The sequence below is a fragment of the Athene noctua genome, chromosome 5 (genome assembly GCF_965140245.1).
Source record: "Athene noctua chromosome 5, bAthNoc1.hap1.1, whole genome shotgun sequence".
In the NCBI taxonomy this organism is placed as follows: Eukaryota; Metazoa; Chordata; class Aves; order Strigiformes; family Strigidae; genus Athene; species Athene noctua.
Window position 1 is genome coordinate 37,146,475 of NC_134041.1, and position 14,689 is coordinate 37,161,163.

General features: G+C 36.9%; 1 protein-coding gene across 3 annotated transcripts in view; it reads right to left on the minus strand.

Annotated features, from left to right (window-relative positions):
- The window catches only part of BRINP3 (BMP/retinoic acid inducible neural specific 3), a 241,002-nt gene that overhangs the window by 84,893 nt on the left and 141,420 nt on the right, over nucleotides 1–14,689 (minus strand). For 2 of the 3 annotated variants that reach the window (XM_074908307.1, XM_074908308.1), the window contains exons 3-4: nucleotides 14,479–14,669; nucleotides 4,661–4,851 (exon numbers count right to left, since the gene is read on the minus strand). In XM_074908307.1, coding sequence (XP_074764408.1) covers nucleotides 4,661–4,851; nucleotides 14,479–14,669 — 382 coding nt within the window. The remainder of the gene's footprint in view (nucleotides 1–4,660; nucleotides 4,852–14,478; nucleotides 14,670–14,689) is intronic. The other variant, XM_074908310.1, reaches the window with a different exon arrangement.

Here is a 14,689-nt window from a genome sequence, read left to right on the forward strand (position 1 = left end):
AATAATGTCGGATCTGTAATATTTCAAACACAAGGGGATGTACATTCATGTAAATGTATATGCAAAATAGATACAGCCCTCAGGCACTTGGTGAGTTTCCAATGAGGCCCTTGAGGCTGCAAACTGTTGATTTAGCATATGAGCCTAACCACTTACACTAAAATGGATGCATTAAAGTAATATTGAAAGAATGTATGTATCAGAGACTTTTAAATAAGTTAAATATTGATATAGACTCTGGGTAGCTCCCATGGACATTTAATTTCCACTTGGAAAATATTTTAACATGGCAATTTTACCTTTCTTAATGTGGAATAAACAATGTATTGTCTATGTGATTAATGCAAAGCCTCGATCAGTTGCACTCATGTTATTTTTTAAGGATAATTGTCACATCTAACAAACTCGATTACAAACAAATTTGATTAACCAACTTGATTCATCAAATACATCTCTCCCACTCCATTCTTCATGCTGCACATTAACAGAATTTGCTCTGAATAGTATTGTTTTTCACTAGATAAATAAGACTTAAACATGAAGACTTTAATGTTAATTCTCACTTCTCACTTCTTAATGTTTTCCTTTATTTGTGACATAACTTAGATTTTTGATAAAAAAGTTTAATTAGGAAACTTATCAAAATATTATATTCCTGCATTAGTCCCAGAAAATAATGTATCAAGACCTATAAGGAAACAAGTCAGCTATCACAGATCCCAATGAATTTGAATGAAGAATATAAGAATTGCTCAAGCATTCGTTGTTTTGTTTACATAAGGGAGAAAAATGTTTCATTATGTGTTACTTTCCAAAGAGAAATTCTTTGAATTTGGGAAAACCGATCTATACTGCTGATGATGGTTTTTTGTTTTGTTTTGTTTTTTTTTTTCCAGAAGACTAACTGAGCTTGATCATTCTCATCTAATATTTGATCTATTGTTGATTTGGCTCTGTAACTCAAGATACTTAATGGATCCCTCTCCATGTCCCTGCAGAAAAGACCTCAGACCTTAATCTATTAAGGAAGTGCTAAATGGAGAAGCTGGAAAAATAAAAAGCTGTATGGCCAAATCTAGATGCAGCCTTAGATTGAATGGGTGAGTTCCTCATTGCTATCCTAGCATATGACTGACCACTGCTATAGCTCTGATAAATGCTCATTCTCCTTCCCATCCTAGATAAATCCATCCTCAGTGATGCTTTCAAGGTAGCTTCAAGACACCCTCTACTACTGCATGCTTAGGTTTTTTTCTTCCTATTTCATGCTCCTGTAGATGAGATAATATTTCTTCCCATAATGTTATTATTGCCTTTTTCTTGCTAAATGATCATTAAGTCTTATTAATGTGTTACCAACTTACAATGCCCAAACCAAATAGCCTAAAAGACAAATAAGTCAGGAGAAAAGAAAAATCACAAGCAAATGCACAAAATTAATATAGTTACTTTTTAAGGAGATCCATCATGGTGCTTATAAATATTATCCTTTTATGCGTTAAGAGGAAACATGGATTTTTAATTTTTTTTTAATAGAAATAGACTGAAAGTGGTGTGAGGAGTGGTCTAGTCTAACCTGAAAAGGGAGGCTTGTACTGATTTGGGGAAAAAAAAAAAAAAAAAAAAAAGGAATAAAAAATGTTTGCTGTCTGTTTTTTTGTGGTTTTGAAAGAAAAAAAAGTATATTTTTAACTTCTCAAATAATGTTTTTATAGGTGTCACAGCCATCAAGATAGCCATCTCAGAACACCACAAACAGAAAATACATGGTTACACAGTTGTGCAAAGTTGTTTCTAACTACCTCTGCAGTTTCAGACTGCCCATAGTCACAGGAAATGTGAAAAACAAACAAGCCAATACACAAACATAATCAAATGATTCATATTCTTTTCAAAGTCCAAAACTCCACTAACTCTTTGTGCCAGAGCTCATTTGTGCACCCAAGTGTTCTGATTTAACCACAAATTTTGCTTTTTGATTTGTGTTTTAAGTCTTGTCTGTTCCAAATAGTGTATTTTTTTGTTTCGTTCAGATACGCATTTCCAAAAGGATGGTTAAGTTCTCCCTAGTAAGAGTATGAGCTTTAGGAAACACTATTAATACTCTCAGTTCTCTCTTCCTAAAACATAAATAACTCCGATAGTGTGGTAGAGTCAAGTATACTGCATATTAAAAAGCCATCCAAAAAGAAAAAATTATAGTCTCAATTACTAAATAGATTCTAAACATAATTTTTTGTTGTTCTTAACTAGTCAGCAATCAAAAAATGATTGTGTATCACTTAGAAAACTTCTAACATAAATTCAGAATTTTGGGGATTTCTAAACCTGTTCAAATACTTTTATACTGGATTTCTTTGATGCTGGTCAGAAGGGAGTTATGGTAAACTAAGGGAGCTTTTCCTGGACTCCCTTTGCAAACCCCCAGTTTGGTCTCTTGTGCAGAGGAAGTCTGAGCAGAGCTCTGGTGAGCAAGCCAGACACAGAAGGTGCTGTGACTTAAAAAGCTGCCTGGTAGTTAAGATGTAAAAAGCACTGGGTTCACTCTCCTCCTTGGAGCAGGCCAGGAGGGGAAGGCACAGAGCTGGCTGATGGCCACCCTGGTCCTCAGGTCCCCCAGGGTGTAACTTCTCTCGAATTAGCTCTCAAGTTGCTCTGCTGAAACAGAGAGATCTGGCTCTGCAGCTCCACAGAAAGCCTGTCATCTAACTCAGTATTAATAAATATCTTGAAATACGCTATTTACACCATGGATTTAGAACTTTATTTGATGATTTTCCAATTTTAAACCAGCAGTGTGTCAAAAATCTGTGCGAGTAGAGAACAAAGGAATGCCTCCCCAAATGCCTGCTTTTGTGTTCCTGGTTTTAAACAGAAACAGGGTTTTTTGTTCAGGTAAGTGTTCTTATAATAGAAATTTGTAATGCAAATGTTCCCAGTCTCTCAGTGAAAGTAAGATAAAAAGTGAGGGTTTCATGCATCAACACTGTTGTATATGATGTGAGAACCATTTTCTAGAGAATATTGCAGTCAATTAACCAGATTTGCTGATGGACTACAGCTTGCATTTGTATCTCAATGAGGGGTGTGGAGAGAAAACAGTCATTTCACAGTGTTTGTTAAAAAATTTTGGGCATGCAGAAGGTTCATTACATAAATTGTTAATAAACAGAGTTGAATTTTGCATTATGATACAAATTTGCTTTAAAAAAATGTCAATGAATAGAAAGGGGAAATTTCTTTTAAACACTGTTTTGTGTCTACATTCCTATGTTCTGTCACTTCAGTTACCACTGGTTTCAGCCATAAATTAGCACAGAAGGAAAGTTTTGCACGTGTTTGAATGGAAGGAGCTTAGTTTAAAAGGTTGGTGTATGTTTATGTAATAAACAATGAGACTATGAAGATAAATCACATCAGAAGGATGGGTAGTATCACAGTCTGCAGCAAGACTGTGATGGATGGGCAGCCCTCAGCTGAGACGGGATGCTGTGTTTGTTCTGCTGCCTCTCCAGCTGTGCTCCCTGCGCACACCACCCTGCACCTGCGGGTGACCAGCTCTGGGCTGGGCTTAGATGCTGGGCTGCTGGCCCACTAAGGATGGGATAGGAGGGATGTCCTCCACTAACAGCCAAACCCAGCCAGTGTAGCCAAGCCATAGATTCTGATTGTATCCTTTTCACTGTAAAGGCCCTGGCACTCCCAAGGAAGTAAATATATATATACTTGAGTAACAGCTGAGGTAGCTGGAAACTGCAGTTGGCCCCAGATGGTCTTTAATGAAGACCTTAGTTACCAGTAGAAAGATCCAGTGAGCAGAAAGGATTGTAAATCACATCTTACATTAAAAGCTTCATAATTAATGCATTTTCAACTGCAAGTTAAAATTTTATTTACTCATCAATGGTGGAAATTAAGAGAATGGAAGAGAGGTTATTTCAAATAAGAAACATTAGGCTACAGAGCTGCTGAACGAACAGTTGTTGCTGTATATAAGACCTGCTGGGGCACTGATCTTAGCCAAGCATCCTCCAGTACTATGAGTGACCTACAGCAGTCAGTAGGCAGGATGCTTTGACTGACAAACTGTACTGAAAGAAGTTCCTAACAGAAAATAAATTGTGCCTCCACAAAACTGCAGAACCAAGAGCTCCAAATTGTTCCAATTTCAGTTAAAATAAAAATAAAATAAAAAAAAAATTACTGTTTCGGTCATAGTAGTGCAATAATTATGTCTGAGAAAAAAAAAAAAAGTATGAGGGAATTGTAAACTGTATGCATTTGTACATAAATATAAATATCTATAAATGCAGTTGCTGATCACACATGTAAAGGAGATTGTCTCAATGACCAAACACCTCTATAAGGGCCATCTGTATCATTCTAATTGTGTATCACTCATCAAGAGTAATATCTTTAGTGTATTAGACCCTCTTCTAAATTAGAATCTTCATTATCAATTGAATGCTTTGATTCAAATAAATTAAAAAAAAAAATAGAACAAACACTACTGTTTTGCTAACAAATCTTCTTTTATTATTCAAAACACATTTTTTCCGAGGAGCAGGGAAAAAATGTGGAAAAAAATGGAAAAAATGTGAAAAAATGTGAAAAAATCTGGAAACACATCTGCAGGTTGGTCCTAGAGGACTTCCCCTACCTTTATGGCAGTGGAGGCAATCTGGATGTGGTGGAGCCTGCGCAGGGTGCTGTCCCTGTCAATGAAGTAGGAGGCTGCTAGCTGGTGTAGGGTCTCCAGAGTCACTGCAGAGCTGTTGGTGCTGGGATCGCTTCCTTCTGACTTCTTGCTCAGCTTCCGTTTGTCCACAAAAATTGTGAGTGACTCCTCTCCTGAGCAGGGAAACAGAAACCACAGCATTCATTGCCAACATCTTCTGCAAGTCTCGTTTTGCTAGAAATAAGGTGGCAAGCTTAAGTTTTCCCTAGCTCTTATCTAATGTTTAGATATTCCTACCTGGTGGCAGATGCAGATACTTCAGTGCCTAAGCACATGGACAACAGATACCATTCTGGGTTGGTTTTTTTTTTGTTTGGTTTTTTTTTTTTTTTTTGGTGTCCCATATGAATAACAACGATACAATAGAATACATTTATGCCTAAAATGCAATGACACCGGGGATAAATCTGCTATACTAACTCTTATTTACCAGCAAAATGGAGATATTCTTTAGGCAATTTAAATCATGTATAAAATGTGTTTATTTCCAAGGCTGCTTAATACTTTCTTTTTTTTGAGTATTTAATGTTAGCGTAAAAGAAAATGAAATTAGTATAATACCTGAGACCTTTTTTTTTTCTGTTTCTTTCTTTTAAAACATGTATCATATCTAATTTCAGAAGATACCTTGTTACAACTTGTTATAAGAAATCCTGTGCTTTCTAATCAATTCAGCAATGCTAAGATGCCTGAAACCTGTTATAACAGTTGTCTTAAACCCTATTTATATAACTGAAAAGCATAGAAATATATAAGAATGTTAAACCATTTATTTGAAGAAAAGGAAACATTAATAACCCTTTCCTAACTTGCAATGCGGAAGTGCTTTTCCAAAAGAAAACAGAAGTTCCAGAATTTATGTTGTGGATTTCTTACTTCCTTTTTCTTTAAAGAGTCAAGGAGAAATACCATTGAATTTAGAAATTTTAATTCCTGTAGGATTATTGAAAACAAAACCAAAGCAAAATCTCACTTGTTTAACTGAGCAAGTTCTTAAGAACCTACTGATACTGTTAAATTTGTAAGGAGTTTTCCATGGATACTTTTTCTTTCATTTCAGGTTAAGCAAGAGTTCATTCATTTAGTAATGTGTTTAGGCAAAACTCTTTCCTTCAGAAAATGAATTACAAAAGTAATTTATTGATGCAGTATTTTCTTCTGTGCAACTTATATCTGAAGTAACTACAAAACCACTTTTTTCACCTTCTGAGCCTGTGTTTGGTAATTTGCACTCTTCAATATTAAGCTCAAGAATCAATTAATATCTTCGTACCTGTATTTTAGGTGCTGAACACCTCCACTAAATGCCATTTCCTTGTTCCTGGAAAGGAAGCTACCCTGGTAGGGTCTGACTTGCCACTTGTGCTAGTTTCATTGCTCACCCATCTGCTGCAGCGGCATCTTGCCCATGCGGAGGATAGGATGCTAGCTTTGGATGGGTTTACATGCCAAAAAGTAATAGCTGTAGAGGGATAATATATAGGATGAAAGCATGACATAATCTTTAAAGGGAGATAATCTTGGTGGTGAGCAATGCTAAATGAAGAGTGTGTGCCTCCAGGCAGGAGACCATACCTGTTGACATGCAGCTACCTCAGCTTGCAAAATTCATTTGTGTTTGGAGAAAGAGGAGTGTGTTCATGTTAATCAATGTACCTTACAGTGTTTCCCAATCACCCACAAATTCAGTGGACAGTCAGCCCCTTCAGACCATATGTAGGCAGAACTGCCATTATCCAGGAGCCTCTTATCTGATTAGACCTGCCAGGCTTGTCCAGTGTGTTCATTTTGTCCTGGAAGGGACAGCTGCTGCCCAGAACAGCTGGGTATTCAGGCTGGAGCCTATATCAGTTTTCACCACACTTATACTTCTCCTACAGTTTCAAAACGGTCTTTTTTTTGTTGTTGTTCATGCAGTCATCAAAGTAGGGATTAACTGCCCAAACTCCAAACAACCAGGAATTAAAGCAGCCTCCCCATGTAACAGGATTTCCCCATCTAGTCACCTAATCTTTCTGCTGTAATGAGTAAACATAGGTTTGCAGTTTATTTAACTACTGTCAAAGCTTCCTGCAAAGCAGACAAAGGTTGTTTGGCAGGGCAGGCATTAACATGTTGTATTAGAGCAGACTTGTGCACCACACTTTGCTATGCTATGCCAATGTGAGGTGGTGCTGGTCCTGTGGCCAGGTGGGCCGTTATTCACGCCATGAATACATGATACAGCCACGCCAACTGCTTGAGAACCGGGAAAGCAAGCGAAGTCTAATGACTTGTACTTTGAGAGAAATTTGCCATCAAAACCTGGTCTAGGTTCCAGCACTGTTGGCATTCTATGCAATAAAACCTGCCTTTTCAAAACCTGTCTTGTGACTCTAGCCAGTATGAAAGATGTTTCTGAAATGAAAAGCAGTGGAGTGGGCTGAGATTTGAGCCAGGGGCCATGGACTTTGTGCGGCTGTTTGTGGAGCTACAAAGACACAGTTGTATCAAAGAAGACAACATCACAACTCCCAGGGGTAAATCCTGTATCAGTGACCAGTTCAGGCTGTGCAAATAAGGTGCAAAATTTCACTAGGAGATTTTTTCCCTTTTTCCAGAGGTCTTAGTACATTTAGATTAAAGTGACTTTTGCAACCTCAACCAGTCTTCCACTGAAAATACAACGAATTGTAAGCTAAAAAAACCCAAGACCTTAATGTCACAGAAAGTCTCTGGAAAGTAGAGAAGAAATTTTTTTGAGGTTTTTTGTGTTTCATTAGCTGTATTGCACCCCATCTTGCTCTAGTGTAAACTCTTTTGATTGATCTGTATTAGCTATTAGTAGAGATAGTGGGACGGCTTCTATTTCAACAGAATTCTCTTAAGTTTTATAATTAAAACAGAGTTTGTTTATTTTTCTCCCATCAAAAACATTTGTTCTTCAGGGGGTAGAGAGCAGAACTGCAATGAAAAGCCCCATTTCAAAAAAATAACTTGAAAAAGGACAGTGTTGTGTGTTGCATTATTTTATTTTGGCTAGAAAATGTCAGGAAAATAACCTTTGAACCCCCTCACAGTTATCACATCATCCTGTTGTCCTAGTTCTGCTTGATCCCATGCTTGCCATGGAAGTTGCTTGTGGGTACATTTTGGCAGGCAGGATCCTGTAGCAACCCCAGCCCTGCAGTCTCCATCCCTGCTCCATGACAGATACATCTTGCTTTTCATGCTCTGTAACCAGGTTGAAATGATTTTGAATGTTTACTTTGAGTCAGATCACATCAAACTACATCTCTCAGTGTTGAGCAAAGGAGTGATGGGGCCCTCGGTGTAAATGTGGAGGAAAGTCTTTCTCCTCAGAAACCTCTGCATTGCATTTGTATGGCATCTCAGACAAGCAGGTCCTACTTCACCACTGGTGTTCTCAGGCACTATGCTAATACGAGGTGCAATTATGCACATTTCAAAAATATTTGCTCTTCAAAAGACATCTTACAGATTCTGAAAGATTTTAATCTCTCAGAGCTGATTTAGCACTTGATAGAAAAAGTGGATTAAAACCCAGAGAATTTCCCTATCTGTTGGTACTCAGGTATCCATGTCACTACAAAATTGTAACAGGGTCCTGTTCGCACCCAGAATGTGGGGGGTTGTAAAGTAACATCACCGACTCATATTTAATTTGTGGAAGAGAATTTGAGTTTTAAGCTAATTTAGAGAGAATTAAACCCATGCCAAAAGAGATTCTTCTGTCACATTTGAAACATGGATGAATCTTGCTTTTTACTAGTTACAGTCTGCCACCATGAAATAGGCTAAGGAGACATACAAGCATTAGTTAAAAAACAAGTGTGATTTAGAAAACTATTCAAGGTTATGAATTTTAAGAACTGAAAAGGATTAATAACAGTGAATACTAAGAAAACATGATTATTCAGCAGCGGATCTGCACAGCTGTGCTTTCTACAGCTGAAGGCAGTATTCTCCCTGCTACACAAAATTTAAGTCAGTTAACTTCACTTTCTCAGGTTTAAAAGAAATGGCATAAAAAATTTTGGTTGTGTTCACAAAGCAACACCACATAATCCAAGGACTGGTTCAGGAAATTTGCAGGGTCACTATGTTGATGTTTTCTTACCACGTGGCTGCTGTCACTGACAGATATTCACCGGGGAGGGGCAGGACATTGACATTCACAATACAGACTGACCTTAGCACAAGATGTACTAATGTCCCTGCATGCCCTGGGATTTGCAAGTTTATAACTTAGTCTACATATTTAATTCTTTCCGGGTCTATATGAATAGATTTTCCATTACTTGTATTTATGAGTTAAACCAACCCCTGAATTGAGAAAAATATTCTATCTGTTGTTTTTCAAAAAATAAAACGTGAAATAAAATAGGTATATAGAAATTTACCTAGACACATAACCCATCGTAGCCATTTAGATATGACTCCTAAACAATAGTTTATAAATGGCATTCAGAAATTAGAAATTAATTTTGCGTGCATCTTAATATCTTCAGGAATCATTTAAATAAAAATTGTAAATCACCATCTTTGACATGGTAGAATTGGAATAATGCTGCAACAACTGAAACTAAATATAAACATCTATTGAAGGAGTAAATATATTTTGTTATACATAGTAATACATATTCATATGATTTAAATACTTAGTGCTATTTTCTGCCTCAATTCCCTGTGTAGACCGGGTAATGGTGAGAAAAATCAGTGATCCAAGTAGTTCCCGTCACTTCATGACAGAAAATGAGGAAACTAATAAAAGGCTAACACTCAAAGGCATATATATCTGAACATCATCCACAGTTACTTACTTGAGAGCTCTGCCTCCTTACATATATATATATATATATCTGTATATATATATATATATCTATATATCTATCTTTCAAGGCATAAAAGTCTTTGTCCAATCAACACCTCAAAAGTTTCTGGTTAAATAGAATAGCTCAGCTACATTAGCTGTAACGCATTATAGTAAAAAAACCCATAAATTGTTATGCCTTTGTTATAAAAAATACCTTAGCCCGAGTGGAAAATCTACTCATGTATGGATCACAGAATGTACCATTATGGTTTTATCAGGTCATTTTCTCAAACTTAAGCAAATGCTGATGGAAGTGCACAGGTTCAAAAAGGCTATAAATTCATGCTAGGCCAGATGTGGTATCATTTCTGACGTTCAGGTGAATAACAGTGCACACTCATTCCATACATACCATCTTGTTCAGGATTTCAATTTTTTCTTCGAGTAGACAGAAAGAGAAAAGAAAAAGACTATATTTTTGCATTTTTTTTTTCTTCCTTTTAACATCCATAGTCTTAAATGCTGGAAAATTTGCATTCTGGGGTGTGTGTGTTTGCAACTCTGATGCTAGATTTTCAAGTTTCTTTCATACATCAGTTATTTGAGATTGGACTCTCCCTCCCTTGTTTGCCAATAGTTTGTATCTTCTTACCTTGAAGGAAGTGTTATAGAAAGCAAAAGTCATATGAGCAGTTGGTGTAAGTGATCATAAATCTGTCAGAATTCATTGACATTCACTGTTTTACACCACCTGACAATGTCTCCCATTTCTGTACACAGAGTAATATACTGTTCAAAAGAAATATTAATCAGGGGCAGAAAATCTGACCCTCTTTATTCAGTGCATAGATTAGTAAAGGTGTAACTACAAACTCACTTGCGGGACTATAATCAGCAAAGAAGAGAATGACAAGAGGATGGGGTTAAACTGATTTGCTGACACCTGTTAAGATTATCTGTTGTAAAGACAAAATTACCTTTTTTTTCTTTTGATTTTCAAAGCCTTCAACATAATCAAATGATATTTCCTGACTCAGAGAGGTGAATGTATTGATGGTCTGGTAGCGAACACTTTGAGAAATTATGACTGACAATAACAGCAAAAATAAATCAATCATCTCCAACATTTAAGACTACCATTTAGACAATTGCCTAAAAAGGTTCCAGTTTCATAAGAAGCCTTGTCAACCTCCTGCAAACTTGTTTATTTGGAACAGTTATCATGTTTCTGGATGCAAGGAAGACTCATTTGCAAAGTACACGACCTTCATCCTGCAAAGCACCAAATCAGACTCACATAACCCAAATGCCTGGAACAAGGGCCTATCATTTCATCAGAGTATGTTAGTTATCTGTAATTTCCTCATCACCACATCTACTGGTTTGCGGACTAGCCTTTACACCTATATGTAGGAAGAGCATCAAAGTGAATGCCTTTAAAGAGGGATCAAATTATATTTTCATCCTCTTATACTTATTCCACAGTGGTGCCCTAGGCTTCACAATAACTTCCAGTTCTGAAGCTCACTGCTGCAAATTATTTTTTGTAAACCATCAGAGTGTAGAGCAGCTAAAGGCTCTTGTATATTATTCAGCAAGCTGGACCTTCATTGAATCATTGTAAGCAAGTAAAAGAGAAAAGTATAAATGCAGAACAAAAGGAAAAAAAGTAATCCTGTGTGTTGTCTCTCATTCAAAGGAGAATCTTTGCTTTTTGGAACTGCTAGTTGAAAGCTGATAAAGAATTTTGAAATATATTTCATAGAGTCAGAACATAATTTAAGATGGAAGGGACTTCTGGCAGTCATCCAGTCCCATTCCCTGCTCAGAGCAAGTCTAATTAAATTAGATGCTCAGGGACTTCTCCAGCAGAGCCTTCTCTCACCTTCAAGGGTGGAGTTCCCTTGTATGTGTCCTCTCTTGCCTTTCCACTAAAACTGTTCTGGTCAGTATTGGCTGGGCTGTGTAAATTTGCAATTTTGCTAACACAAACAAGGTATGCGACCTAGAGGAGTGGAGAGAACCTCCTCACCTCCTGGTGATGGCCCAGCATCCCCATTTGTACAGAAAATTTAACAAAAATGAGCAGTCACAGCTGTCCTTTCTCTGCAGATTTGACACTTCAGACAGTTGGTGCAGAAGCAGAAGTTCCTTCTGTGCACAGGCACATGAACTTGCTCGTGAACCCACTGCTCAATCCAGTGTTTGCACAGCAAACCCTGGATTACATAGGGTCCTTCTATCATGCAGCTTAAAGATGCTCATTATGGACATTTCGCTTATGTCACAAGAAGATAAAATTTCCATAAGATATAGAAACAGTTAAAACCGTCATTTTTTTCACATTATCTTGTGTCAGCAAGAAAAATGGAACTTCCCTAAGTTCTCATTTAAGAATGCCCTTGAGGAGTATATTTCTGTGTTTGTGAATAAAGACTTGGGAACGTATCACAAACAACCATGTGCAAGCGCTCCCTTTATGGTCAAAAAAGGATATTCATGACAGCCAAATGGTAGCAGAGGCACACAAATCTTAGCACAGGACCATTTATTTGCCAAGCTTTCTTTTATGTCCATGAATGCAGATGACTGGGAATTCATTAAATAAAATAGTATGCACATTCAGTCTGGTTTTCTGCTTTTAAGGATCTACATAAGTGACAAAGCTTTCAGACTAAACCAACTTGTAATTAAAGGAAAGTATGAATACATTGTTGAAAGGAAAAAAATGTAATTACATGTTAATAAACTGTGGACAAATATCTCTGGGAATCACCATTCAATCTAGCCCAAATATGAGAACTAACATATACAGTAAAGTACAGGGCTATTAGTGATCTCATGAAAGCATTCTTAGAAATTACTAATTCTCTTTAATTATTGGAATTGAACCAATTTTTGAAAGTATTCAACATCCATCCAATGATAATGGAAGGCAAGAGTTGTGCTTCAAATCATATCTAAAAATTGAGGCTAGGGACCTAAATCAAAACCCATCAACATTAATACAAAAACTCTAATTGACTTCGTTAAGCACTGACAGAGCCCAGAAGTTAATAGTCTCCCTGTGAGTGGAAAATTCTTGCAAGCATGTGGCAGCTACTGCATTTGAGGGCCTTTGTGACGTGATCTGAAGAGGGATGACCAAAGGGTACCTTACCCAGTTTCCCTGCAGCAAATCCTGAGGTGTGGGGAAGAATAGTGAATGTTTAAACTACGACTTTCAAACATCTTCCAAAGAACTACCCTTAATTTTTAGTTTTTGCTTAGGTACATACTTCCTAAAAGGTGCCAAGTCTGTAGCTCTTTTGTGATCAGTTTGATACTGGTGCTTTATACTTCTAAAGAGCAGCTGTTCTTGTGTTAGACTGTTTTCCTCTGAGTTGTAGGTCCAATTTCGACTTGAAAATGAATTTCATCATATGTCTGTTAGCACTGAAAGTTTTGTTAGTTAATAATTAGTAAATAGCTAGTGATACTAAAAAGTAATTTTACCACCCTTGCATTAGGATACATGCTGCAGCCAAATATTTAATTCTTACGCTTTATATTTTAAGAAATATTTTCTTTCTCTTTGGCAGATAGTTTTTCTGTTGGGATGTGCTATGTGCTGTATACACAAGAAAATATATGATGATGTATAAAAAAGTGTATTTTTGGCATGGAAGAACTATACTGAGTAGTTAAAAGAAATTATGAGAATTTTATTCCAAATTGCTGGTCAACACATGTAATTTGTTCTTAAAGTTCTAATGTTGATGGATTTTCTGTAGAGGAACAAGCTCCCAAATAGTGATAAGAACTAGTTATTAATAATTTTAAATAAGTACAGAAAGACAGAAATTCACCTTGTTTCTAGAATGGTCTTTTCCAAAAGGGAGCTACTGTGAGCCATTTCAGTTGTTATAGATCTCAGACATCAGCCAAAAGAGAATAGGAAGGCCGTCATTTCCTTAATATATTGTTAGAATTCAGTTATGAAATGTATTAAAGAGAACCATTCCTCAGGTGAATAAAGGATTTTGACAAGACTATCCTGCTGGAAGGATACTCAATCACCAGAATTATCTTTAATATAATCACCCACCAAGGGATAAAACTGCATTTCTAAAATGTCAGTTCATTTTGTAATGCCTAGATGGGTAATCGCAGGTACTAATTATCTTCTATTCAAAACAATTTTATCTCTTGAACATCAGGCCTCTTCACTGGATTTCTTCAATCCATTTGGTGACTGGATCCCAATTATACATCAGGCTACCCTTTCCAAATTAGTCCATGGGGATTTAGAGATGCAGATTCCATTAAGTTAATAGGAATCACATGGTTAAGCCCCATCATCACATTTTGAAATTTAGTCCCACTGTTTAAGTGGAGTCTAGTTCTAGAAAGGGTAGAGTGACAATATAGGGACTTCCCAGCAGCCAAAGTAGTTTAAAAATCTCCTAGCTGAAAAGATTTGTTGGAAATAATTGATACTGGTTTTCTTGCTTCATCTCTGCAGTACTATAATGTACCCAGATACTGGTGTAATATGTTATTACATATATTGTTATAAGGGCCTTTTACAGGAAAAATTGTCACTCTCCTTAATGACCTCCTAGTGCAAAGAAACATCCCCAAAAGATCAGGAGCATGCACACAAGGAACTCAGGTAAAATCTTAGCAATAGGATTTCTTATCTTTTTGTCAGTAAAAATGATTACCCAGCATCAATGAAGTAAAGTTTAACATCAGCAGAAGGAGCCAGGAGGCTTGTAGACAAAACCTGCTCCCATGCTTTAAAGTCCAGCTCAGGAAGACTTGCTCCGCTCAGCTGCTCTAAGAAGGAGCACCAGAGTTTTACAGAGAAATTGGTTGTGACCAACACTTTCAGTACAGTCACACCAAACTCATGCACAATATTTCCAAGCATTAACCCTACCTCCCAAGGTAGCTGATAGTAGGAAATGTGTCCCATATTTCTTGATAAGGTTTTCTGTGATCTGTTGAAGGGTCGGGCGGCGTCCAAGTAGCCTTATGTTACGAAAGAATTCAGGGGCAAGTGGCAGTGGGGAGCCAAGGAAATTTCTTCTTTCAACAGCAAGATTGTTTACTTTCCAGCGGCCAAACTCTCTGCAAAACAAAGCAATTCT